General features: G+C 47.7%; 2 protein-coding genes across 2 annotated transcripts in view; both read right to left on the reverse strand.

Moving 5' to 3' along the window:
• The window catches only part of LOC105504880 (leukocyte immunoglobulin-like receptor subfamily A member 3), a 7,018-nt gene extending 4,609 nt beyond the window's left edge, over positions 1-2,409 (reverse strand). The window contains 5 exon segments of the mRNA XM_011932501.1: positions 367-669; positions 815-1,102; positions 1,291-1,326; positions 1,489-1,570; positions 1,962-2,409. Coding sequence (XP_011787891.1) covers positions 367-669; positions 815-1,102; positions 1,291-1,326; positions 1,489-1,570; positions 1,962-1,973 — 721 coding nt within the window. The 5' untranslated portion in view covers positions 1,974-2,409.
• Positions 2,410-12,405: 9,996 nt separating this feature from the next.
• On the reverse strand, positions 12,406-21,871 carry LOC105504883 (putative killer cell immunoglobulin-like receptor-like protein KIR3DX1). The gene is made up of 9 exons (XM_011932506.1): positions 21,838-21,871; positions 21,593-21,628; positions 20,663-20,941; positions 18,483-18,788; positions 16,901-17,200; positions 16,038-16,088; positions 13,197-13,322; positions 12,706-12,758; positions 12,406-12,597 (listed from the first exon to the last, which is right to left on the reverse strand). Exons 1-9 carry the CDS (start codon positions 21,869-21,871, stop codon positions 12,406-12,408), a joined length of 1,377 nt encoding a protein of 458 aa, XP_011787896.1.
• Positions 21,872-26,776: the final 4,905 nt, after the last annotated feature.

The following is a 26,776-nucleotide window of genomic DNA, read 5'->3' on the forward strand; positions in this document are numbered from 1 at the left end:
GCTGGAGGAAGTCACGTCCCCACTCCTTGTACAGAGCAAATCTGTCGTAGCCGGCATCAGAGCCACACTGGAGGGTCAGCTTCTCCCCAGGGGCCACGACAGGACCCGGCTGCACTGAGAGTGATGGCTTCTTAGAAACACCTGGGAAAAGGTGGTCACGGTTTCCAGGAGCGACCCTCAGGCTTCCCCACAAACCCTCCCTCTCCCCCTGGGCCTCACCACTGCTGATCTTCCTGTGTCTCTGGCCCCAGGAGCCCTGAGCCCTCTCGTCCCAACATCATCCCACCTGGCGCTGCCCTGAGACGTGGCTCCTCCCCACCTGCCCGGAGACTCAGGGAACTCCAGGCAATGCTGTGAATTTCTCACCTGGGACCAGGAGCTCCAGGAGATCGCTGGGTAAAGACCACACATAGGGAGAGCGTCAGTCATAACCATAGCACCGGTACGACCACCTGCGACTTGGGCTCACGGGGCCCACGGAGGAGACGGCCTGGGATGACCCATGGGTACGGGGCTGAGGGTTCAGGCATTGTGGGTGTTCATCTTCTCCTTCCTTACACAGAATGAAGCCATCAAATGCCACCCATGAGACACACTGGAGGGTCACATTCCCTCCTGAGGCCACCACAGGGCTGGGCAGGGCTGAGAGGGTGGGTTTGCTGTAGGCTCCTAGGAGAGAAGGTAGCACTGTGTTAAATGGGACTCACACCTCCCGCATCATCCCCAGGGCTGGGCTGTGAGAGGGAGACGCCCCTGAGAGCCGACCCCCTTCCTGAGGGCAGAGCCTGGGGCTGGGACCCCTGAGTCCTCTCACCTGTCACCACCAGCTCCAGGGGGTCACTGGGCTCTGACCAGACTGCAGTGTAGCTACCATAGATGCAGCGATACCTCCCTGCGTGTTCCGAGGTGATGGATCCAATGGAGAAATAGCCCTTCTTGACAAGCTCTTGTTGTATCTGTCTAACCCAGGATGCTAGTTTTTTTTCTCTATATAGATGGTACTCCTGAACCTGACGGCTCCCCTGACACCTGAGGGTCACAGGACTCCCCTCGCTGATCACAGACCCTGGCTCAGCCCAGAGGGTGGGCTTGGGGAGGGTGCCTGGAAGGAAATCAGAGATCGGATTCTAAGTCATTTCCCACCCAACAGATCTCAGCTCTCAGCTGCAGGACCCTCCACCGCCCCCATCAGTCAGCCCAGATCTGCTGTTCCCCGTCCCCAGCTGCACGGAGGAGGTCCCTTGTCCCCAGTGAGGAGGAGGGACCTGGGACAGCTGGGGACAGACTCACCTGCCTGCACATGGGTCCTGGGGCCCAGACTCAGCCCTGGAAGAGAGTTCCCTGTGAGAGATTTGCCCCTGAAGCCTGAGCAGGTCCTCCCCTCCCTGGGATCTTTGTGAGCCCCTGGGGTCTCCTTATGCAACAGAGTTTGGCTGTGGGGTGAGGCCCCTCCTAGGTTAGAATCTCCCCTCCCTCTTCAAATCTCACCGAGACAGATCAGGAGCATGAGGATGGGGGTCATGGCATCTCCTCCCACTGCCCTGCTCTGCAGATGGATGAGCCCTTGGTACTGGCAGGACAGAGACACACAGGGTGTGGACACTCAGAGGCTGGGTCCTTCTTGTCAAGGGGTTTTGTCATCTGCAGCCACACAGGAAGCGGAACTGCCCTCCCCAGGAACCTGGCTGTCATTCCTTTAGGTCTGAGGTTGGGGCAGGCACCAGACCCTCTGCAGACATTTCAGACAGAAATGGGGTCTTTCCTGACCCCCAGCCACTGTCTGTCTGGTTTAGCCTCATCTCCTTGAGACCTGGGATGTAGCAGCAAATAGAACTGATGCTCCTGTGTCTGTCCTTCCAGGTGAGGGTGAACAGAGGCTTCCCCTTCCTTCTCACAGCCTCCCCCAAGGTCTCCCTCCCTCCTCCAGCCCTTCCATTGGCTCAGCATTGCGGGGTCCTTACCATGGCAGTCATCTCTCCAGCCCTGGAGATGCTTCAGGGAAGATGCAGGTCCATGCTGCAGGCAGACTCAGATCAGCAGAGTCGCACCTGACACCTGGCTGTGCAGCCCAGGCTGAGCTGCGTGTGGCCGTGAGCACAGAGGAGAAATGGAGGGTCTACCGTGGTGGCTCACGCCTGGAATCCCAGCACTTCAGGAGGCTGAGACGGGAGGATGGCTTGAGGCCAGGAGCTTCAGATTACCCTGGGCCAAATAGCAAGACCTTGTCTGTAAAAAAAAAAAAAAAAAGCAAAAAATTAGCCAGGCATGGCAGCTCACACCTCTAGTCCCAGCTGCTCAGGAGGCTGAGGTGGGAGGATCACTTGGGCCCGGGAGGCGGAGGCTGCAAGGAGCTGTGATCACCCCTCAGCCTTCCTGCCTCGGTGACAGAGTGAGACCCCGTCTCAAAAGGGGAAATGCAGGGAATAAATAGAATAAAACGTATTTGTTCTGTTTCTTGAGTGTGTGTTTCCTTCCTACCAAACAGTCCCTCTCTTGTACTTCCCCTTTTTTCTTCGTTGCAACATCACCCACCCCTGACCCTGGGAATGAGGCTCTGAGTCGGTCCTGCCTCCTCAGTGCCCCTTGTATCCTTGGCCGTCCCTCAGCGCCTCCGTCCATGTTCAGGATTTTCAGAACAGTTTGTTAGGTCTGTAATCTGCTTCCGGGGGAGGGGAGCTGATTTGTGTTTAATTCCTGATTATCATCCAGGGTTTATGTGACCTTGGACGTTAATGTCACCTCCCAGCCTGTTGTCATGAACCCCACTCATCACAGTGGCGGTGGGGTCAGTGGTGCCCAGGACACGGGAGGCTCAGCCGTGGTGGATTTCCAGACCAGTTCAGACCGGAGGGTGGGACGGGAGAGGATGCTGGTGTCGGGTTCCACAGTCCAGGAGGATGACTGACGCCCCCACTCAAGAGCCGACATCGGCTGCAAATACCAAGAAATGCTCCTTGTGATACGTCTGAAATATGCGGATCACCACAGCCACAGGCCCAGAAAGAGAAAGAAAGTTCCCAACGTTGAGACGCGTCCCCCTCAATGAACAGAGTTCAGAGCTGAGTGGCCGCAGGTGTCCGGGACCACCCAGGGTCATTAGGGAGGAGGAGGTTCCCACCTCCGTGTGGGACAGAAGAGGAACCCAGGTCCTCCCAGGCAGGGAGGGGTCAGGGCTCTGGGTGGGGCTGGAAGCTGTGGCTCCCCCTCCCCTGTGTGTGTGGACAGGCGCGGCGGGGGGTCTCTGCTGACTCACTGGAGTCCACGCTCAGCCCCTGCCCTGTGTGTGAGAAACAGATTCAATCCAGGTGCTCAGACATGGGCGTCTGCCCCACAGGTGAGTGTGAGGCTGGCGTCGGTCCCATCCCTGCCGGGCACAGTCTTGAGCTGACGCTAAGTTTGGGAGAGTGGGGCAGGAGCAGCGGCAACGATCCCCTTCATCAGGCTGATGCCTGGACAGCCATGGGAGAAACCCTTTATGAAAGGCCAGGTGTGCGGGAGGAGAGCCGCCCCGCAGGAATGACAACCATATGAGGGAAAAATAGACAGTTGTTGAAATGCATTAGACAGATATCGTGAAGGTGAGTTCAAGACCAGCCTGGCCAAGACGGTGAAACCCCATCTCTGCTAAAAATTCAAAAATTAGCCTGGCATGGTGGCAGGTGCCTGTAACCCCAGCTACTCAGGAGGCTGAGGCAGAGAATTGCTTGAACCCGGGAGGTGGAGGTTGCAGTGAGCTGAGATCACACCACTGCACTCTGACAGAATGAGACTCCGCCTCCAAAACAAAGACTAATGATCAAGCAGTTCAGAGGGTCAGTATTATCAGATGCTTCAGAGAATTCCAGGCTGAGAAATAACAATAAAAGCCAAGCTAATTTTTCCAATGACTTAACTAGCTTTATATCTGCACCATACACTTCAGTTCACCTTTCAAGTGTCTTCATAAAATCAATTAACTAAAATAAATCCATTAAATATAAATCAGAACAAAATACATTTAAGCTTTTTTTTTTTTAAATTATACTTTAAGTTCTAGGGTCATGTGCACAACATACAGGTTTGTTACATATGTATACATGTGCCATGTTGGTGTGCTGCACCCATTAACTCATCATTTACATTAAGTATATCTCCTAATGCTATCCCTCCCCCCACCCCCTCCCCACAATAGACCCCAGTGTGTGATGTTCCCCACCCTGTGTCCAAGTGATCTCATTGTTCAATTCCCACCTATGAGTGAGAACATGCGGTGTTTGGTTTTCTGTTCTTGCAATACTTTGCTGAGAATGATGGTTTCCAGCCGCATCCATGTCCCTACAAAGGACACGAACTCATCCTTTTTTATGGCTGCATAGTATTCCATGGTGTCTCTGTGCCACATCCCTGGTGGGGAGACAGGGATGCAACCCACCCCAGCGTGGACGTAGCAAGCCCAGAGTGGGCTCTCCCAGGCCACCTTCCTCCCTGGGCCCTGTGAGCCGCTCACCCACGAGATTGTATGAGTGTGTGTGCATGTTGTGTGTGTGTGTGCTTGTGAGATTGTATGTGTGCATGTTGTATGTGCAAGTGTGTGAGATTTTGTGTGTGCATGTGTGTGAGTGTGAGGTTGTATGTGTGTGCATGTTGTGTGTGTGTGTGCTTGTGAGATTGTATGTGTGCATGTTGTATGTGCAAGTGTGTGAGATTTTGTGTGTGCATGTGTGTGAGTGTGAGGTTGTATGTGTGTGCATGTTGTGTGTGTGTGTGACTGTGTGTACGAGTGTGCCTGTGCATGTCTGTATGTGTGTGTGTGTGTGATTGTGTATGTGAGTGTGAGATTGCATGAGTGTGTGTAAGTGTGCATGCTGTATGTGCGTGTGTGTGTATGTGTGTGAGATTGTGTGTATGAGTGTGCATGTGCATGTGTGTGTATGCGTGTGTGTGTGCATGTGTGTAGACGGCACGGCACATATGGTCACGAGAGATGCCTGGTTCTTCCACCACGTCACGGTGTTGTTGGGGAAACGCTGAATCGAGGGCTCTCTGACAGCCAGGAGCAGCATCCGAAATTCTGTAAAACCCTGCCCAGCCCCTCTCTGCCCAGGGCCAGGCAGCCTGGGCTGTGGCAGTGAGAAGGCCCTTGGATACACCCCCAGACTGCCTGGAAAAAAGATTCCACTGGCGGGAAGAGACAGACAAGGTTGGGTCCTAGTGACGTAGAGCCCTGCAGCTTTAGTCCTTTAAAGGACATTCTGGTCCTGTGGAGGATGGGATGGCCCTACGCAGGACCACGGACCCTCTGCTCTCCCCTCACTGCAGACCCGCACCCTGTCCCTCAGAGTCAGGACGTGAGTGAGCGGGCGTCTCTCAGTAGAGCCTGAGCTGCGGACGTGGACGCAGCAGAGTCCACTGAGCATCATCAAACTGACGACCAGAATGAGTGACCGAGGCAAAAGTCTCAATCAACGGAGGCTTATTATTATTATTATTATTATTAATAATTATTTGAGACGGAGTTTCGCTGTTGTTGCCCAGGCTGGAGTGTAACGGCAGGATCTTGGCTCATTGCAACCTCCGCCTCCGGGAGTAATCCCAGCACTTTGGGAGATGAGGTGGGCGGATCACCTGAGATCAGGAGTTCAAGACCAGCCTGGCCAACACAGTGAAACCCTGTCCCTACTAAAAGCACAAAAATTAGTCAGGCACGGTGGCTCACACCTGTAATCCCAGCACTTTGGGAGGCCAAGGCGGGTGGATCACCTGAGATCAGGAGTTCGAGACCAGCCTGGCCAACGTGGTGAAACCCCGTCTCTACTAAAAATACAAAAATTGGCTGGGCATGGTGGCACATGCCTGTAATCCCAGCTACTCGGGAGGCTGAGGCAGGAGAATCGCTTGAATCTGGGAGGCAGAGGTTACAATGAGCCGAGATTGCACCAATGTGCTCCAGCCTGGGCAACAGAATGAGAGTCTGTCTCAGATAAACAACAACAACAACAACAAACCCAAACATTACAAGCACCCATTATCCCAAATCTTCTTAGCAGATTCTCACAGCACACCTTAGAGCTGGGGAGCAACCCAGCTTTTAAAGTTGAGATCATTGAGCCTCCACCCACTGAGGTTAGACTCCCAGACTCAGAGTTTTGTGAAGGGCTGTGGTTATGATTCCAGCACAGCCACGCACCTGGCCCCAAAGCCTGCACGGCCACAGCTGCAACATTCCCCTGCCCTGGCCGCGTTTATAGACAGCGCTCCAGGTGAAGAGCGCCTACAGCCAGGGCGGAAGCCCTGTTGGGTCAGGAGCACTGTCGCTCCATCAGAGTTCACCAGCAGAGCACCATGGACGCGCTCTCATTGCTGAAGTCCAGCCGCGATCGTGGGCAGACGCTTCTCAGCTTGTGTGAGCGCTGGGATTCCTGAGGTGGTTGCTTTGGAGCCTTTAGTCCAGCTTCTCCCTTGTTCCTGGGAAATGGTTTACCCCATGCCCTAACTCTGTCATTCTGGAAGTTGGAAGTTTCTACTTCACACAGTTAAAGACAAATGCTCTAAATATATAAACACCATGACCCAATTCTTCTGGCAAAAACAAACAAGCACACACACACTCAAACATCTTTCCAGACATGTAAGCAAATCTGCAATTACACGCTCCTCACGTGTTTATGCAGTGTAACCTTCATTTCCGGCAGGTCCTTGCTCCTGTGTTTCTCTGGGAGGCTTAAGGCAACATAAATTTATTCTCTCAGAGTTGCGAAGCTAAACATCAAGGTGATGGCAGGGCCAGGGCCAGCGCTCTCTCTGGAGGCTCTCAGGGAGAACCCTCCCTTGCCCTTTCCAGCTCTGGGTGGCTGTGGACATTCCCTGTGGCTCCTTCAGACGGAGAGATTAACTGATGAACAGATCCACAGGAACACAGGTAAATAGGTAGGCAGGGAGGATAAGTCAATGACTGGATTCACAAACTCTGTCGTATTTGACATTGTCAGAGGCCATGATTTTTCCTGTTTTCCAGCTAAGTTCCACGAGACCTGTAGATAGATCTATTGGTACAATTTAGTTGAGATAAATTATCTGCCAGGAGGTGATGGATGGAACTACAATATAGTTACGTATTTGACTAAGCGGCTCTTTAACCTGTGATTAAACTCTTTCAAAAATTAAAAAAAAAATGCATGTTAGACATTAAAATGACCATCTGATTCCTAAGCTGAGTTATAAGGTTGTTGAAAGAGAAGTGGATACAGGACTCCCAGGACATCACAAGGAGAGGCTGCTGGAAAGAAAACAGCTCTGAAAGAGTGTATTGTATCTCTTTTAGGTCTTCAAAGTCTACGACGCTTTTGAGAACATTTGTTGACAATATTTTTGCTGACGACGTTAATAACCTGTTAAAAGGTTATCCTTAGGAGAGATACTGAAGAAGTGGGTCTCCATATTCAAATGACCCAGAGAAACCCCAAGAGGAAGATTATTCATTAAAGTGGTATTTAGCATAATGCCGTTGAACCTGACTATATCTAGAATACACACACACGCACACATGCACACAAACTCAACCCAATGCACAACTAGTAAACAGCAAGCTCAACTTTCATGTGGTTTTACACTTCAATGCAGATACAGAGGTGTTTGTGGAAAGGATCTCTGTGGGTTTCATGTGAGTGCAGAGAAGGAAGAGCTGTGTGTGTGTAATGAGCACTGTAATTTCTAAAAATATAACTCACTGTAGGCAAGGTATTTGAAGACTCACTGTCATTACAAAATGTTCCCAAATCTGGTGGCTCACGCCTGTAATCCCAACACTTTGGGAGGCTGAGGTGGACAGATCATGAGATCAGGAGATCGAGACCATCTTGGCTAACACGGTGAAACCCCGTCTCTACTAAAAATACAGAAAATTAGCCAGGCGTGGCAGCAGGCACCTGTGGTCCCAGCTACTCAGGAGGCTGAGGCAGAAGAATGGCGTGAACCCAGGAGGCGGAGCTTGCAGTGAGCCGAGATCGCGGCCACTGCACTCCCGCCTGGGCGACAGAGCAAGACTCCGTCTCAAAAAAAAATAATAAATAAAAAAAAAAAGTTCCCCAATCTGCCTCCAATGATTAAACATGACTGAAGTCCTAGATTTGCACACACACTTCCCTGAAGCTTAGCATCACTCAGAGTTGCGAAGAGGCATGTCATGTAACCTGGGCGATTCACAGTGCGTGGTGGGCCTGAGACTAAGCTCAGGTATCTAAGCAGACTTAAATTAGGAACTTCGTCCTTCTTCCACAGGAAATTATGGTTTGGATGCTCAAATATTCTAAGTCAGAGAATGGGAAAGGAAAAAAATGGGAAAATCGTCACAGTTTTTTTTTTTCATTTTTAAAATAATACTTTAAGTTCTAGGGTTAAGAAAATGTGGCACATATACACCATGGAACACCATGCAGTCGTGATATTTTTAAAAGTTAAAACTATCAACTCGTTTTCTTTTTAAAAAATAATGCAAGCTAGTAAACCACAAAAAAGCTCAATATAAAATAAAAGCAACCATCATGACTTATATTTACTGAGTTGGTGGATAAGCAAGAATTAGGACTTGGCTCTGGGTAGCCGGGAATGGAGGTGCTGTTCTCAGCATGCAAATCTACATTTACTATTTTCAGGAGCTTTCATTGTAGAGACCTAAGGAGCAGTTCCTCACCACTGCCGCAGGGATGGTCATTCTGATCTCCCGTTCCACTGCACATCTATCATGTGCAGCTGAGAGGCGAGGCTGTGGCTCACTGCACCATGGATGCTCTGTGTGTCCCTGTGGCAGGGAAGGGCTCAGGCTCAGGTGCGCCATGCCCACGGTCACCCCTGACCTGCTCCGAATCCCTGACGCTCCAGACTGGACCCAGCAGAAGAGACGCTGACGGCGAATCCCTGGATCACAGAGCAGCGTGGTGACCAGAAACAGAACAGGAGACTCATCCGTCCTCGGAAGTGATTCACATGCAGCACGTGCCCTGGCCCACGTCCACAATCCAGAAACAGCACCAGAGACTCATCTGCCAGATGAATGTCCACGGGGCTGCTCGGGGAAAGGCACTGAGGCTGTTCTGGGAAATATCGGGGGAACCCGCCCCAATAGTTAATATGGGTTCTTTTCTATTTCCCTAAGCATCTCAGCTGGTCTGAGAAATAAAGGGAAAGAGTACGAGAGAGAAATTTTAAAGCTGGGTGTCCGGGGGGAGACATCACATGTCGGCAGGTTCTGTAACGCTCCCCGAGCCATAAAACCAGCAAGTTTTTACTAGCGATTTTCAAAAGGGGAGGGAGTGGGTCACAGAGATCACATGCTTCACAAGGTAATAAAATATCGTAAAGCAAATGGAGGCAGGGTGAGATCACAGGACCACAGGACGGGGTGAAATTAAAGTTGCTAATGAAGTTTCAGGCACACATTGTTATTGATAACATCTTATTAGGAGACAGGATTTGAGAGAAGACAACCTGTCTGATTAAAATTTATTAGGTGGGAATTTCCTCATCCTAATAAGCCTGGTAGCGTTACAGGAGACTGGGACTTATTTCATCCCTTCGGCTCTGACCATAAAAGACAGCTGCCTCCAAAACCTACCTTCAGGGCACATTCTCTTTCTCAGGGATGTTCCTTGCTGAGAAAAAGAATTCAGCAATATTTCTCCTATTTGCCTTTGAAAGAACAGAAATATGGCTCTGTTCCGTCTGGCTCACCAGCAGTCAGAGTCCAAAGTCTTATCTCTCTTGTTCCCTCAACATTGCTGTTATCCTGTTCTTTTTTCAAGGTGCCCAGATTTCATATTGTTCAAACACACATGCTCTACAAACAATTTGTGCAGTTAACGCAATCATCACAGGGTCCTGAGGCGACATACATCCTCCTCAGTTGACAAAGAAAATGACGGGATTAAGAGATTAAAGTAAAGACAGGCATAGGAAATCACAAGGGTATTGATTGGGGAAGTGATAAGGGTCCACAAAATCTTCACAATTTATGTTCAGAGATTGCAGTAAAGACAGGGGTAAGAAATTATAAAAGTATTAATTTAGGGAACTAATAAATGTCCATGAAATCTTCACCATTTATGTTCCTCTGCCGTGGCTTCAGCCGGTCCCTCCGTTGGGGGTCCCCGACCTCCTGCAACAGGGAAACAAGTGAGATGCGTGTGCACTGCGATCTCCACGTGTGGCTGTTACGTGATGGTACAGAAGCTGATTGGCGCTGCTGCCTCAAGATTGTCAGTGCCCTCGACTGGAGGACAAACACCAACCACACCATCCCTGGGTGGACAGACAGGTATAAAGACACAGAGTATACAGCTAACGACAGCTCGTTGCAAGCAGCAGTTTGCGAATTGCTCTGGGTAGGTGCCAATTCAAGTAGAAAGAAACAGAATAAAGGCTCTGAGGAAGAGGTCATCAGAAAGCAGCTTCCAGAGCGTGTTCTGTGCAGAGAATAGATGTGTGCTTTCTCTCCATGTGAAATCAGGAGACAAGAAAAGGTGCACATGGGAGGTTGGCATGAGCATCCGTGTGAAGAGACCACCAGCAGGCTCTGTGCGAGCAACAAGGTCGTTTATTTCACCTGGGTGCAGGCACGCTGGGTCCGAAAAGAGAGTCAGCAAAGGGTGGTGGGATTATCATTAGTTCTTATAGGTTTGAGATGGGCGTATGAAGTACCTTCTTTCTTAAGGGCGGGGAGAATATTACAAAGTACCTTCCTAAGAGTGGGGCAGAATATATCCTATCAGTTAGGGTGGGGCAGGAACAAATCACAATGGTGGGATGTCATCAGTTAAGGCTGTTTTCACTTCTTTTGTGGCTCTTCAGTTGCTTCAGGCCATCTGGATGTCTACACGCAGGTCACAGGGGACATGATGGCTTAGCTTGGGCTCAGAGGCCTGACAGAGGTGACTTTCTCAGAGTTTGGGAGAAAATCTCTGTGGCAGAAATTTGCATGAGGATAAGAGACACTCCACAAGAGAAATCTGCTTGTTCCCTGCATTCCGTGAGATAAAGACATCTCACCACTGATGTTAAATTTTATCGTTTTGTTACATCAGGTCTCTTCCAGGAGCCTGCACTGCATGAGAAAACAGCCTCTGCATCTTCAAATTTGCGCCTTTAATCTAGAACAGCTAGAACTTCCTCTGACAAGGAAAACATTTGTATTCATGCTGTTCTCTCCGACAGCCAGCAGCCACACGTGGCTCTGAGAACTCAAACTGTGGCCATGTGGCTGAGGAACTGAATTTTAAACTTCATGGGATTTGATCTATTCTAAGTAAAAAAGCCATATTTGGCTAGTATATCTACGTAGCAAACCTGCACGTTCTGCACATGTATCCCAGAACTTAAAGTAAAATAAATAAATAAGTGTACCACATGGAAGTTTTGAGAGAACTATTAATTTTTTGGTTATCTCAAATTTAAACACGTCAAATGCTTGTCAAGAATTTGAAGTATTCGAAAACTTCAAGTATTGTCAAATTTAAACACGTCAAATGCTTGTTGAGAATTTGAAGTATTCAAAAACTTCACCACATTAGTTGACTCAGATACTGAATACACTTCATCTCTGCAAAATTCTATTGAGTAATCGCAAAGACATGGTATCAACCCAAATGCCCATCAATAATAGATCGGATAAAGAAAAGGTGATACATATACACCATGGAATACTATGCAGTCATTAAAAGGAATAAGAGCATATCATTTGCAGAGGCATGGATGAAGCTGGAAGACATTATCTGCAGCAAACTAATGCAGGAACAGAAAACCAGACACTGCATGTTTTTGCTTATAAGTGGGAGTTGAACAATGAGAACACAAGGACACAGAGAGGGGAGCACACTCACTGGGGCCTGTCAGAGGAGGGCAGGGGGTACGGAGAGCATTAGGGAAAAGAGCTAATGCCTGCTGGGCTTAATAGCTAGGTGAGGGGTTGATAGATGCAGCAAACCACCATGGCACACATTTACCTATGAAATAAATCTGCACCTCCTGCACAGGGACCCCAGAACCATTTTAAAAATTAAACAAAACAAAACAAAAACAAAAAACAAAACAAAACAAAACAAAAACCTTATTGAGGAATTTAGAGATTAAACTGGCTGAGCGTATACGTCGGCTTTCCAGAAGCAGGTCTGTAGAATTTCAGAATAAGTCAGATAATATTCATGAGATACCCAGGATGAGTGTGTGGGTATAGTCAAACCACCTTAAATGGCTGGAAGATCAAAATAGGATCGTAGAATGGCTAGTTGTCTGCTCAGCTGTGCTGGAATTTTAAGATAATCCCACAAGCATTCAGACACTGCTGTTGCCAGCTTGGAGGTGTCGAGCTGGTACCAGAAGGAGGAAGAATGCCCGTGGAGAACAATCCTCCTGGGAATAGATCCAGGTCCTTGCGTATTAATGACCTCTGTGCCAAAGACTGGGGGCATCTCTGGCCTCAGCCTGGGCTTGGTGGACGGTGACGTAGATACTGGGATCCTCCGAGAGGTACTTGGGACACTGGGAGGCAGGAGTGAATCCTGTCTGTGAGAGGGCCTGGTAGCTTAACTGGGCATACATCACCTCCTGTGTCTCTTCCGCTGCAGGGCCCTGAGAGGATGAAGGTGAAAAGAGGAGCACATTTAGTAACTGAAGATAGGGGCACTGGGAATGTGAGGGGATGAAGTTGTGATGATGGGTTGGACTGGAAGAACTCACCTCTTCATCCATCTGGTGGCCTTCCATGGGCTCTGTGTTTGCCATGGTGGTGTCTGTGGGGTGAAAAAGAAAGGCTTCCAGATCTTCACATCAGAGGCGGCAATACCAAGGCCAAAACAAGATGAGGGCGTGCCTGAGGCTGCAGCGTGATGTAGCCTCCCCCACTAAATTCAGAGAACCACCTGTCAGCAACCCCGGGGCAATCTTGACTGTCCCAGGACCACTCCCATCGATGGCCCCCATCCTTCTGCCTCTCTCATGGACCATCTCCTGCAGGTCAGTGGCCTCCCTAGAGGTGAGGTGGAGGTAGGGGAGGGGTTGCGGTGATTGGTCAGTGAAGGGAAGAAGAAGGGTTTCTCCGTCAAGAACCTCAACGGGTTTCTCCGTCAAGAACCACAGATCAACCCAGAGGACATGAACAGCCCTCTCTGTGCCCCGGTCCTATCCCCACGAGGCTCACATGATACGGTCCTCCCCTCCCTGAGACTTACAATATTTTGTGTAACACCAGAAACCAATAAAAGCAGAGAGGCAAACGCCAATGGAGAGGATGGCTACTGAGAGTCCGATGAGGATATTCAGGTTGTTGCCGGACTGTCCTTGAGGAAGATGTGTGTCTGTCAAGAAGCAAATGATAAACCCTCTCATTGACTGTTTTGTGCCAATACATACTGAACGCACGGCATGCTTTAGCTGAAGCTCTTCCAAGATCCCTACACCCAACAGTTGCTTTCTCCATTTTCCATCGCTTACAAAAAATTCCAAGAGAAGTGAAGACACGTGTCCAAATCAAAGGGCCGGTAAGAGAGATGCGGAGGCCGGGCGTGGCGGTTCACACCTGTAATCCCAGCACTCTGGGAGGCCGAGAAGGGTGGATCACCTGAGGTCAGGAGTTCGAGACCAGCCTGACCAACATGGTAGTAGAGACCAGCCTGACCAACGTCTCTACTAAAAATACAAAAATTAGCCGGGCGTGGTGGTGCTCGCCTGTGATCCCAGCTACTCAGAAGGCTGAGGCAGGAGAATCGCTTGAACCCAGAGGGTGGAGGTTGCAGTGAGCCAAGATTGCACCACTGCACTCCAGGCTGGGTGACAGAGCAAGACTCTATCTAAAAAAAAAAAAAAAAGGAGAGATCTGGAGGTCTGAACCCAGTTGGTGCTTTTCTGAGTAATGAGTAAGAGCGGGTGGGTGGAGGATTTGGGAGAGAAAATGGGGAGTGGGCACAGGGTATGTCACATAGGAGCACATCCTCCGTACCAGGACCCACGCTGAGGGGTGGGAGGACTTCCACATGTGTGGACGCGTCTCATCCTCGCTCTCTCATCCATGATATCGTCCTTGAAAGAGAAAGGACTGTAGCTAGCCACACTCAATTGGTGGCTCTGTTACTTCTAGACATTCAACTTGGGAAGCTTTTCTTTCTTCTCTTTCCTACTTTTTTTTTTTTTTTTTTTTTTCATAAGGAGGGAGGCATCATTGGCCCAATATTCTATCCAAGAACTTGGATGCTTTGGCCAGGCGCTGTGGCTCATGCCTGTAATCCCAGCACTTTGGGAGGCGGAGGCAGGCTGATCACCGGAGTTCAGGAGTTCGAGACCAGCCTGACCAACACAGTGAAACCTGTCTCTACTAAAAATAAAAAAATTGGCTGGGCATGGTGGCAGGCGCCTGTAGTCCCAGCTACTCGGGAGGCTAAGGCAGGAGAGTCACCTGAATCTGGGAGGCGGAGGTTGCAATGAGCTGAGATCACACCATTGCACTCCAGCCTGGACAACAAAGCAAGACTCTGTCTCAAAAAAAAAAAAAAAAGAAAAGGAAAAAAGCCTGCGTACAGTGGCTCACACCTGTAATCCTAGCACTTTGGGAGGCCAAGGCAGGCGGATCACAATGTCAAGAGATCGAGACCATCCTGGTCAACATGGTGAAACCCTGTCTCTATTAAAAATACAAAAATTAGCCGGACATGGTGGTAGGTGCCTGTAATCTCAGCTACTCAGGAGCCTGAGGCACGAGAATCACTTGAATCCAGGAGGCAGAGGTTGCAGTGGCACCAGTGCACTCCAGCCTACAGACAGAGTGAGACTCCGAGAAAAAAAAAAAAAAAACCTTTGTCTTCATCTCTTTGTTGGAATAAAATCCAAACTCTTTACTGTTGCTTAGAAACCCTCACATGGTAGCACAACAGGCTGACTCTAGTCAATAAGAACTTTACTGCACATTTTAAAATAAAACGCGTAATTGGGGCCAGGCACAGTGGCTCACACCTGTACTCCTAACACTTTGGGAGGCCAAGACGGGCAGATCACCTGAGCTCAGGAGTTTGAGACCAGCCTGGACAACATATTGAAACCCCGTCTATACTAAAATACAAAAAATTAGCCGGGCGTGGTGGTGCACGCCTGTTAATCCCAGCTACTCGGGAGGCTGAGGCAGGAGAATTGCTTGAACCCAGGAGACAGAGGTTGCAGTGAGCCAAGATCGTGCCACTGCCCTCTAGCCTGGGTGACAGAGTAAGATTCCGTCTTAAAATAAATAAATAAATAAATAAGCATAATTAAGTTGTTTGTAACTTAAAGGAGAAATGCTTGAGGGGATGGATGCCTTAAATGTATTTCACATTTCATGCCTGTATAAAAACATCTCATGCACCTGATAAATATACACAGCTACTATGTTCCCACAAACATTAAACATTTTAAAAACGAGAAACCTTCACATAAGTTGGCCCCTGTCCACCTCCTTCAGCTCCACCCCCCATCCCCCAACGTGTCAGCCTCACTGGTGCTGTGAACACACACAAGCCGTTGCCATGTTGAATTTTTTTTTTTTTGAGATGGAGTCTCGTTCTATCACCCAGGCTGGAGTGGCATGATCTTGGCTCACTGCAAGCTCCGCCTCCCGGGTTCAAGCGATTCTCCTGCCTCCACATTCCAGCCTGGTGACAAATCGAGACTCCATCTCAAACAACAACAACAACAAAAAGATAGACAATAAATATTTAATATGGTCTTTTAAATGCTTCCCGTCCTCCAGCATGTTCATGTTCACAGACCTCCCTGGTGGAATGAGAGGCATTGCTTTTCAGCAGGCGTCAGGCCACTCTGACCTCTTCCTCCCCTGTGGACCAGGCCTCAGTCCCAAAGCACCTGAGACTGAAACGCCTTAGAGATCCCCATACTGACCACAGTCTCAGATGTGGATGGGGAGTCTGGGGACCTGGGAGGGGCTGCCTAGCCCAGGGTCATGGAGCTGGGAGGCAGCACAGCTTTCATTCACACAGGGGCCTTCTGTCTCTGCAGGGACTCAGACACTAGAAGAGTCATTTGCTTACCAGATTCAGCGGTGGATTCCGTGAATGACAGAGGAGTACTCTTAGTGTTTTCTAGGAAAAAAAAAAAAGGCAGAGAAGGGGTGAGCAAGAGTCATTGATTGCCCCATTAAAGTAGGATCATTTTCTTTTTCTTTTCTTTTTGAGACAGTCTCGCTGTGTCGCCCAGGCTGGAGTGCAGTGGTGCCCTCTTGTCTCACTGCACCCTCCGCCTCCCGGGTTCAAGCGATTCTCCTGCCTCAGCCTCTCGAGCAGTAGAACCATTTTCTTTGGAGGGTTGGTCCCTGACACCCCCTACTCTGTCATCCATCTAAAGACTAATGGGGGTCCTGGGGTCTCTTCCTTGGAATCTCTGGGGGGCAATTCCTTCCCTGAGATGGGAAGGTGATAAGGAGATGCTTGGTGATGTCAACAGACATTGTCTCCCATCAGGATGATAAATATCCACGTTCCCCAGCTGGGAAATCTCCCTGAGGTGAGGGGTCAGGAGGCACTTTGGAGAAATGGAAAAGGGTGAGAGGCTGAGGCAACCTCTGACCTCCATGAACTATATCTGGCCCCACCTCCCCCTGTGTTTGTTCTGACCTCTTTCTTCACACAGGAGGTGGCGGAGGGTGTGGAGCTGCCCCGTCTACCACCCTACACCCTGACAGCCTCATCATGCTTAGCTTCCTTTTTCCTGTGTTTTTTTCCTGTATTTTTCTGGGGTTTTTTTCCTGTATTTTTTCCTTCCTTTTTCCTGTATTTTTCACTGTCTCATTTTATCCAGAATACCTAATACCCCCGTGTCCCCAGCGGGACATCCCTCAGGTATGGCTCTGTGATCTAGTGGGCACCAGAGCATGCAACAGGTATGGACTCCTCACCTGTGACGCAAAGGTGCAGTGGGTCACTGGGGGCTGACCACTCATAGGGAGAGTCATTGAAAGAACCATAGCATCTATAGGTCCCGCCAGGGACTGGCGTTGCGGGGCCCACAGAAAAGTGGGCCTGGAATGCTCCACTGTGCCTCTGCCCTCCACTGAGCCACTGTCCATGAGCAACCCCGTCTCTGAACAGGTGGTACCGGTCAAATGAGATTTCAGAGCTGCAGAAGAAGGTCAACTTCTCTCCCAGCCTCATCATGGGGTCCACCTGGGTGGAGAGAGAAGGCTTTTTGTATTTTCCTAGGAGAAAAAGAGGTGGATTTTTAGAACACACTCCTGAGTGCATGAACAAAGAAATCTCTCTCCCTCTTTTTTTTTTTTTTTTCTGAGACAGAGTTTCACTCTTGTATCCCGAGCTGGAGTGCCGTGGTGTGATCTCAGCTCACTGCAACCTCAGCATCCTGGGTTCAAGTGATTCTCCTGCCTCAGCTTCCTGAGAGGCTGGGATTACAGACATGCACCACCACACCCAGCTAATTTTTGTGTTTTTAGTAGAGACAGGGTTTCACCATGTTGGTCAGGCTGGTCTCGAACTCCTGACCTTGTGATCCACCCACCTCAGCCTCCCAAAGTGCTGGGATTATAGGCGTGAGCCGCCACACCCGGCCTTGTTGTTCTTATCTTGGCAGCAGTTGCCTCTATCAATCTCATGTTCCTCTCTAGGGTCCTGAGTCAGCCTATGTCTGTGTCTTTTTACTTCGCCTGCATTTCATTGATTCTCCATTGATTCTCCACTCTCCCTATGTGTGGTCAGCCCCCAGTGACCCACTGCACCTTTGCATCACAGCTGAGGAGTCCATGCCTGCTGCATGCTCTGGTGCCCACTAGATCACAGAGCCACACCTGAGGGACGTCCCGCTGGGGACACGGGGGTATTAGGTATTCTGGATAAAATGAAACAGTGAAAAATACACACAGGGCAAAAGAAGCTGCGCATGACGAGGCTGTCAGGGTGTAGGGTGGTAGACGGGGCAGCTCCACACCCTCCGCCACCTCCTGTGTGAAGAAAGAGGTCAGAACACACCCGGGGGAGGTGAGGCCAGATGTAGTCGCTGTGACCGTGTCCCTGTGGCTTACCGCCCCTAGAAGCCATATGAGATGTAGGTTTCTCCTGGAAAATGGAAATTACTCTGTGCTTTGAGAACCTTCAGAAAACACAGTGCTGGCCTTGGGTTCCCTGACATGGGGCTATGGGGTTATGAGTCTCACTATTTTTCAATTGTGTGTTGAAAAACATAAGAATCTCGGGAGGATCAGAAGGAACCTCACAGGCTCCTGCAGAGAGGGACTGGCTATACTCCCAAGCCCAAGGAGTTAGACGTGACTACTTGTTGGGGGGGGTGGAAGTGACCCTACCTCCCTCTTTAGGCGGTAAGACATAATATTAAACCCCTTTGCTGAGCCCTTCCTCACAGTCCCTCTGTTCTTTTATTTCTCTTCCTCTACTGAGGTTTGATTAACAACCGCATTACGTGAAGCTCCCAGGGCGCCAATGGACCACGGATGGTCCAGCCACACTCACCCGTGATCACAATGTCCAGGGGGTCACTGGGAGCCGACCACTCATAGGGGGAGCGATTGAAAGAACCACAGCATCTGTAGGTTCCCGCATGGGCAGGCGTTATAGGACCCATGGAAAAGACAGCCTGGACGTAGTGGCTCCCAGCCTCCATCCCCTCGTCAAGCTGCCGAGAGTGCTGCTTGTGCTCCTCTTTGTATAAGACAAATGCATCAAAGGCCAGTGGTGAGCGACAGCGCAGGCTCACCCTGGCTCCTGTGTGCACCAGGGAGCTTGGGTGCGCCGAGATGGAGGGTTTTGTGAACAAGCCTGAGAGCAAAGACGGAGGAGTTCACATGAGTCTCCTTCCTCACCCCTCGCCTGAGACCTCAGGGTGAAGCTCTCCCCCATCACCCCCAAAGCCCATCCGCATCCTTCCTGTTGGTGTGCGTGCATGTTCTCTCTGCCTGGATCCCCACTGTCCGGCTTGAAGCCATAGGAGATGTGTGGTTCTCCTGGAAAATGGGAATTACTCTGTGCTTTGAGAACCTTCAGAAAACACAGTGCTGGACTTAGGTTTCCTGGCATGGGACTGTGAGGTTGTGAGGCTGTTATTCAATTCTGCGTATTGAAAAATACAAGAATCGGGCTGGGCGCGGTGGCTCAAGCCTGTAATCCCAGCACTTTGGGAGGCCGAGGCGGGCGGATCACGAGGTCAGGAGATCGAGACCATCCTGGCTAACATGGTGAAACCCCATCTCTACTAAAAAAAAAAAAAAAAATACAAAAAACTAGCCGGGCGAGGTGGCGGGCGCCTGTAGTCCCAGCTACTCCGGAGGCTGAGGCAGGAGAATGGCGTGAACCCGGGAGGCGGAGCTTGCAGTGAGCTGAGATCTCCCTACTGCACTCCAGCCCGGGCGACAGAGGGAGACTCCATCTCAAAAAAAAAAAAAAAAAGAAAAGAAAAGAAAAATACAAGAATCTCTGGAGGCTCAGAAGAATCCTCACAGGCTCACACTGAAGGAAACAACTGGTTTTGCCCCAAAATCCAAGAGGTTATACGTGACTACTTATTGGGGAGGGTGGAAGTGACTCCTTTTCCCTATTTGGGCAGAAGGACGCGGTAAACTCCTTTGCTGGGCAGCCCTTCACAGTTCCAGTCTCCATTCAGATCATCCAGGAGCCTGGATCTCCCTGCCTCACCCCGACCTGCTTTCCCCGCCTTCTTGGTGGAAATACCCAATCTCTTCTCTGTTCCTTCTGAGCTCCTTGAATGTGAGACCGCCAAATTAAAATACACGCATTGTCAATGTTGTAAAGTGGTTATACAGTAAAACCGAAATGTTTGTTCTGTTATTTTCAAAGTTGCAAATTAATGACTTGCAAATGGAGAACTATGTTCAAGTTCTTCAATTTTTCTCCCATGCTTCAAGAAGTTAACAACAACAAAAGCTGATTTTGCATTATTAACACAGAACCGACCATGCCAATACTAATTCTTGATGTCTTCTCTGAAATCCTTCCTTGACTCATGGTTCGAGATACAGATCTCTATCTTTCTCTTCTGGAAAACTCTACTCTGTCTCTCTTTTTGTGTATATTTACATACATATGCAAAATCTGAGTAACTCCACACCCTCCCTTCCCTGCTTTGCAGGATGAGCAGGGGCGACTCTACAGGATGAGTCTCTAACTCCCCGTGAGACACTCTGCACATCCATGAGAGAGAAGGGATGAGTGTCAGGAGACTGGGAAGGAGGACGAGAGGAATGGGTGCATTTCCCAATCCATGTCCCACTGAGTCACTGGACTCATCTCACAAGGGAAGTGTCACTTCCCCAAGGCTCTGGCTCCTTCAAGACAGGGTAATGACTTCCTTGAGGGAAACACTGGTTCTGGGGTCAGGCAACATGGCTCCTCCCTGGACCCACCCTGCTGGAGTTGATACCAGCATCCTGTGTCTGCCACTCCCCAGGCAGATTCTCCCGCTGCTCGGCCTCGATTTCCTCCCTCCTCCTCCTCCACCTGGGTACCTGATTCCTCACAGGAAATGCCCTCTCTTTAAATTCTCAGCACGGCTCCTGTGTCCACAGTTACTGCATGACTAGCAATCCCACAATGACTCTCTGGCTTCACTGGGTGTGGACTCTGGGAAGGGCCATCTGGACACCAGGTGGACGTGGGGTGGGCTGGACTTCTCCTACCTGTGACGATGATGTTTAGGGATTTGCTCCCAGCTGACAGCTTTGAGGTGTGCTTGTAAATTCCAGCACACCTGTAGGTCCCTGCATGTCCTGGGGTCACAGGGTTGATGGTGACGTGGTTGGAAAGGCCAGTGTACAACTCACGGATTCGGTTCCCGGTTGTTTGGAATATTGTGAACATGACACACTGAAGACGGGAATGACAGGAGAGAGTCACATGTCCTCCTAGGGGAACCAGAGGGCTCGGCCAGGCTGACAGGGAGAGTTCGTCCTGAGCACCTGGAAGAGAAGGAGGCACAACCTAGAGAGGGAAATGTGGAGCCCGCTCTCTCCCACTGTCCCTGCGGGCTTTTCCTTCTTCACATTGTTCTGGTTTGCCGCGTAACACGGGGTCCCCTGATGCCCTGGGATACCTGGTAGTGAGCCAGGGACACAGCCCATCCGGAGTGGACATGGAAGATCTCCCCAGAACAGCATTTTACTGAGCCTGATGATACAATATTGAGCCAAGTTGCTCCTAGTTCTTGTCTACAACAAGAAATCTATACATGGAGGAGAAGGAGGAAATCTACCAGATTCAAACAATACAGAAAATATATCGATTCATTTAACAATTCCCAACACAAGTGCCTGGCATGGGTCCCCCGCCTCCCGGCAGAGAGTGCTCCTACCCACCCCTAGACACGGCGGATTTTGAGCATCGCAGGCTCCTTCAGAAGATTGGATGAGCCTGAGGGGCTGCCTATGGAGGGTTTCTAGAACAAAATGGAAATTGGGGTCTCCAGAGGACCCCCTCCCTGTGATCCCAGTGCTCAATGCAAAGCCTTCCCCACGTCATCTGCATCAGCCTGACTTCGTGTCTTCCCTCCCTGCCTGGAGAATCATTTCTGTTTGGCCAACACAGCATCCCAGGACTGAAATAGGACTCACCCACATGTGTGCAGATCTTCTGGTTCAGACAGAATCCTGGGCAAAAAAAAAAGAGAGAGAGAGAGAGAGACAGCTTGTCTTCATGTGAATCCTGCCCTCCTTGTAACTGGGTTTGTCAGCTCAGCCTGGATTCAGAGGGTGGATGAACCTGCTTTCCACTCACAGCCCCAGGTTGTGGAGAGGCCAGGTCTTCAAGAGAGCATTTTCCATCCCAACCCTGTCCGCCTTTCCCTTCCAGGACTTACCCAGACCCAGGAGGGTGATGAGTTTGGGAGCCATGGTGCCACTTCTATTGGGCAGGACACAGGGGTTGAGCTAAACTGGAAAATGAACAGGATGTGGTAACCATGGTTCCAGTTTCAGTTTGCAGAGTTTAGAGGGTGACCACCGCACAGGAAGATGACCAGCTCTCGCCGTAAACATAGCGGGTGACACAGGAAACTTGCAGATGGTATTTTTGGTTCAAGAGCCCCTAACAAAGGCCTGCCTTGAACCTCAACACCGACCAATCGATAACGTCTAAATTTCAAGTTTAATTTTTCTATGTGCAAAATTGTAGAATGATATCTTAATATCTTATTGCCTTTTTTGAGAACTATACATGATTCGGTTTCTGTAATGCAACGTGCTCCTGCCAAATTAAAACAGACGCATTGTCAATGTTGTAAAACGGTTGTACAGTAAAACTGAAATGTTTATCCTGTTGTTTTCAAAGTTGCAAATTAATTACTTGCAAATTGAGAACAATTTTCAAGTTCTTCAATTTTTCTCCTATGCTTCAAGAAGTTAACAAGAAAAATTGATTTTGCATTATTAACACAGAAGCGAGCGTGAAAATCCTCGTTCTTGATGTTTTCTCTGAAATCCTTCCTTGACGCACAGTTCAAGACACAGATCTCTATCTTTCTCTTCCAGAAAACTCTACTCTCTCGCTATGTGTGTGTATTTACATACATATATAAACTGTGAATAACACAAACATATGTGCATATAATGCTGAAGGTTCTCCCCAAAAACCAATTCATATTATTAAAAAATTAGTAAGATTAGCAAGAAAAAAAGCCCTGTGAAATCCACACTGAAAAAAAACAGCATATTCACAAAAATAGTATCAACTCATGCTTTGTTTCTCATCTGGCCCAGAACTTCCTAACGTATGAAAACAACACACACAGAATTTTGGATCTTTTCTGTGTCATTTTTGTAAATACGTGTCTTCCATATCATAGCTCTCATCTGGTAATATTTGTGTGTGTATGTATGTACATTTTTACATTTTAAATATAGCACAAAAGGATAGTTTGTTTCATGTTTTTGATTGTAAAATGATACCACTATGCTCCTAATGCTCTGCATAACTCTTGTTTATTCATCAACAGACAGACTGCAGTAAATCACTTGCATATTCCTCAATGTATTTGTCCTTTTGGGCTAATATGATGTATGTTTTCACCAGGCATTTTGTTTTTTGGAGCATTATTGGCTGGAGCATTCTTTCCTGTGTGTCCTGGGTTTTACGGGTGAGTTTCTCTGAGTACACACCCCAGGGTGGGACTACACACATGGGGACTGTCAAGATAAAAATAAACTGACAAGAACACATTTTTTCCAGAGCGATGACCTCAAAACTGCCAGCAACAGTTGTCAGATTCTGGTGTTTTTTCCACTTCTCAGAAAATACCTGATTACAGATGACAGAGGATGAACTTGATGTTAACATTTACTTAAGTATATTCTACGATAGAAAAATATGTTGAATAAATGCGTGATACAAATATCTGTACCTGAAAGCAAATGTATCACCTATGAGAAATAATTTTTACAAATTAGTGATGCCATTTATTAAACATTGTGCTATGTTTCATAAAATGTGTTATAATTGATTGACTTGGAAGTGAGATTTGCAAAGTTCAAGACCTCAGTAGCAGACAGTTTCCTTCCGCGCCAACACATGGGACAAATAGCCACTTGAAAATACGAAGCATGCATTGGTTAAAAATGAGGAGAACTTGTTAATTTGACGTTGCTAAATGTGCTTCACGGTGTTTATGAGTTTCTTGCCAGGAAGACAGCTCAGCAGTGTTTACACACTGGAATGAGGACAACGACTTTGTGAATTAAACTATTTTAATCCAGTGCAATTTTTACACAGTACAAATTAAAGTTCTAAGAAGTAAGCGTACACTGGACTGTGAGAACAAGACACAGCACAATTAACAGCAGAGGGGCCACGGCCTCTGAAGAGGGAAAATTTGAACACTGATAACTTTAAAAGTTTGGCTCTTGAAGGTCAGGATTAAATGTACATACATTTCCAAACGTTCCGTGAAATTGGAAATTTTAAATTTTATGTTAAAGAATGTGATTCTGTGCTTTTTAAAGCAGTGTTGAGAACTATAAATAATTACAGCAGTTAATTTGGGATTTTGACGTGGGGCATATTTTGATTACTGGATTCAATGCCTAAATTCACAACTCTTCACTAAAACAAACTCAACTAAATATTGAATGCATGTGATACATTACATGTTAATTCGTGTGTCTTTAAACAATTTCCCTTCATGAATTATTTCCAGAAGGACCCACTTCATCTGTAGATCTTAGGTATATCAAGCAAATTTTTCAGACATGTTACCCAAACAATAAATAAAAATAGTTGATTAATTAGATAAAGAAACAAGGCTCTTGCAGGGAAGAGCCAGTGGTGTGTTTTATGTCCCATTCATTATGATTTAGAAGATTCTATTCACTTGAAGTATATTTAAAGAGATTTTGTAGCCTAATCTGCTGACAGGCTTATGGATTCCTCTGGAGAAACGCATTAAAGAGTAAATTCAGAAGGTCAGAAATAAGCCACACCTAAATTTTTCAAATATGGATCCTGGACAAACAAACTAGACCCTATCTACTCCTTTGCATTCTCTTTTTCAAAAATTCCAATTTTAAAAATATTGGATGTTCTTGATCTGTCTTCATATGACTGTACCCTGGCTGATTATTTTTTAAATATGTATATATTTCCATCCTTTTTTTATAATTTCTGCAAGCATGCCTCTCTCTGCTTCCAGCCACAGTTACTTTATCTTTTCTATATTTTAATGTGCTTCTACTTACTTAATACCTTTCTTGTAAATTCACGAATTTCTTTTCACTTTTACCTACTTTTAACATCATTGAAATGAGGGAAATAACTCTTCTAACCTATATAACATTTTTAAGTTTTTGGTGTTTTAATGCATTTTATTTTATTTTATTTTATTTTGTTTTATTTTATTTTTAAGATGAAGTTTCACTCTCATTGCCCAGGCTGGAGTGCAGTGGCATGATCTCAGCTCACTGCAACCTCTGCCTCCCAGGTTCAAGCGATTCTCCTGCCTCAGCCTCCCTAATAGCTGGGATTACAGATGCCCACCACCACACCTGCCGTTTTTTTGTATTTTTAGTAGAGATGGGGTTTCGCCATGCTGGGCAGGCTGGTCTCGAACTCCTGACCCCACGTGATCCACTCCCCTTGGCCTCTCAATTGCATTTTATTTTTAAAATAAACTCAAGGCGCCTCAAATTTCTCTTTGACTATCTCATATTTGTATCACTTTCACTTTCTGAATAATTCCCCCTTCTTATACACAAAAATTTTATTAGGGTATACTTATGCTTTACTTTTTCTTTACGTAGCCATGACAGTTTAAATTCTGATTAATCCTCATTGTTAAGAGGAATGAGCTCCTTCCTCAATACTAACATGAATTAGGCAGCACCTTGAATTCTGGTCATCTCTTATCTTCAGTTGGTAGAGGGAAGTCAACACATCCCAATAAACCTCCAGTTTCTTCTGCCCACTGGACAATTTCTTCTGCAGTTTTGCCATCTTGGAGGAAGGCAAAATCTGCACACAAAATAGCCTCTTCCGTCGGAAGCTCTGTGAGCTATCATCACCATGCTGTATATTAGATTTCTAGAATATTTTCACCCTCCATAACCAAACTTTGTAGCCTTTGGCCAAAGTGTCCTCATTTCCCACGCTTAAAACCCGCCTGACTAGGGTGTAAAAAGACTGTATTGCATTCATGATATTTGCTAAGAGGGTATGTCTTACGTGTTGTCACCACATTAAAAAAAAAAAAAAATGAAGACAAAAATGATAACCCTGTAAGGGGAGAGATGCTTTTTTGTTAGTTCGATTGTGGTAATTATTTCACATACATCAAAACGTCATATTCCAACCACCAAATATGTACAATTTGTGTATGTCAATAAAGCTTGAAACTATTTGTTACAATCACTGTCATTCTCCCCTTTTCTTAAAATAATAAAGACATTTAATGTCTCATTTCACAAAAAGTTTTGAGGCAGGCAGTGCCAGTGCTGTCCCAGCAACCCAGTGACACTGGGGTTCTGGGTTGTGGGGTTTGGGGATGGTATCCCTGGGATTTCCTAGGCCATCATCATATCTTTTTATAATCAATGATATTTTGTTTTATTTTAAGTTCCAGGGTACATGGCCAGGACATGCAGGTTTGTGACACAGCTAAACATATGCCATGGTGGTTTGCTGCACCTACAAACCCATCGCCACGTGGCCTGCGGCCCCTTTGCCTTGGACAATTTCTCCCGTTTGGAATGGGAACATTTGCCCAGTGTCTGTACTTCTATTGTATCTTGGAAGTAGCTAACATGTTTATAATTTTACAGGCTCATACGGGGAAGAGACTTGCTGTGTCTCAGAGGAGACTTTGGACTTGGAGTTGTGAGTTCATGCCGAAATGACCTAAGACTTTGGGGAACTGCTGGGAAGGCATGATTGGTTTTGAAATGTGAGAAGGATATGAGATTTGGGAGGGGCAAGGGGCCAAACGATATGATTTGGCTATGTCCCCTCCCAAATCGCATCTCAAATTTTTCCCATGTATTTGAGGAGGGCCCGATGAGAGATGATTAGATCAAGGGGGCAGATTTCTCCCTTGCTATTCTCATGATCGTGAGTTCTCACACGAGCTGGTAGTTTGAAAGTGTGACTTGTCTCCCCTGGTTCTCTCTTTGTCTTGCAACAGTGAAAAGAAGGTCCCCGCTTCCCCTTCAACTTCTGCCATGACAGTAAATTTCCTGAGGCCTCCCAGGCATCCTTCCTGTTAAGTCTGTGGAACTGTGAGTCAATTAAACCTCTCTTCTTCATAAATTACCCAG

The sequence above is a fragment of the Colobus angolensis genome, unplaced genomic scaffold (assembly GCF_000951035.1).
Source record: "Colobus angolensis palliatus isolate OR3802 unplaced genomic scaffold, Cang.pa_1.0 Scaffold96, whole genome shotgun sequence".
Classification (NCBI taxonomy): domain Eukaryota; kingdom Metazoa; phylum Chordata; class Mammalia; order Primates; family Cercopithecidae; genus Colobus; species Colobus angolensis.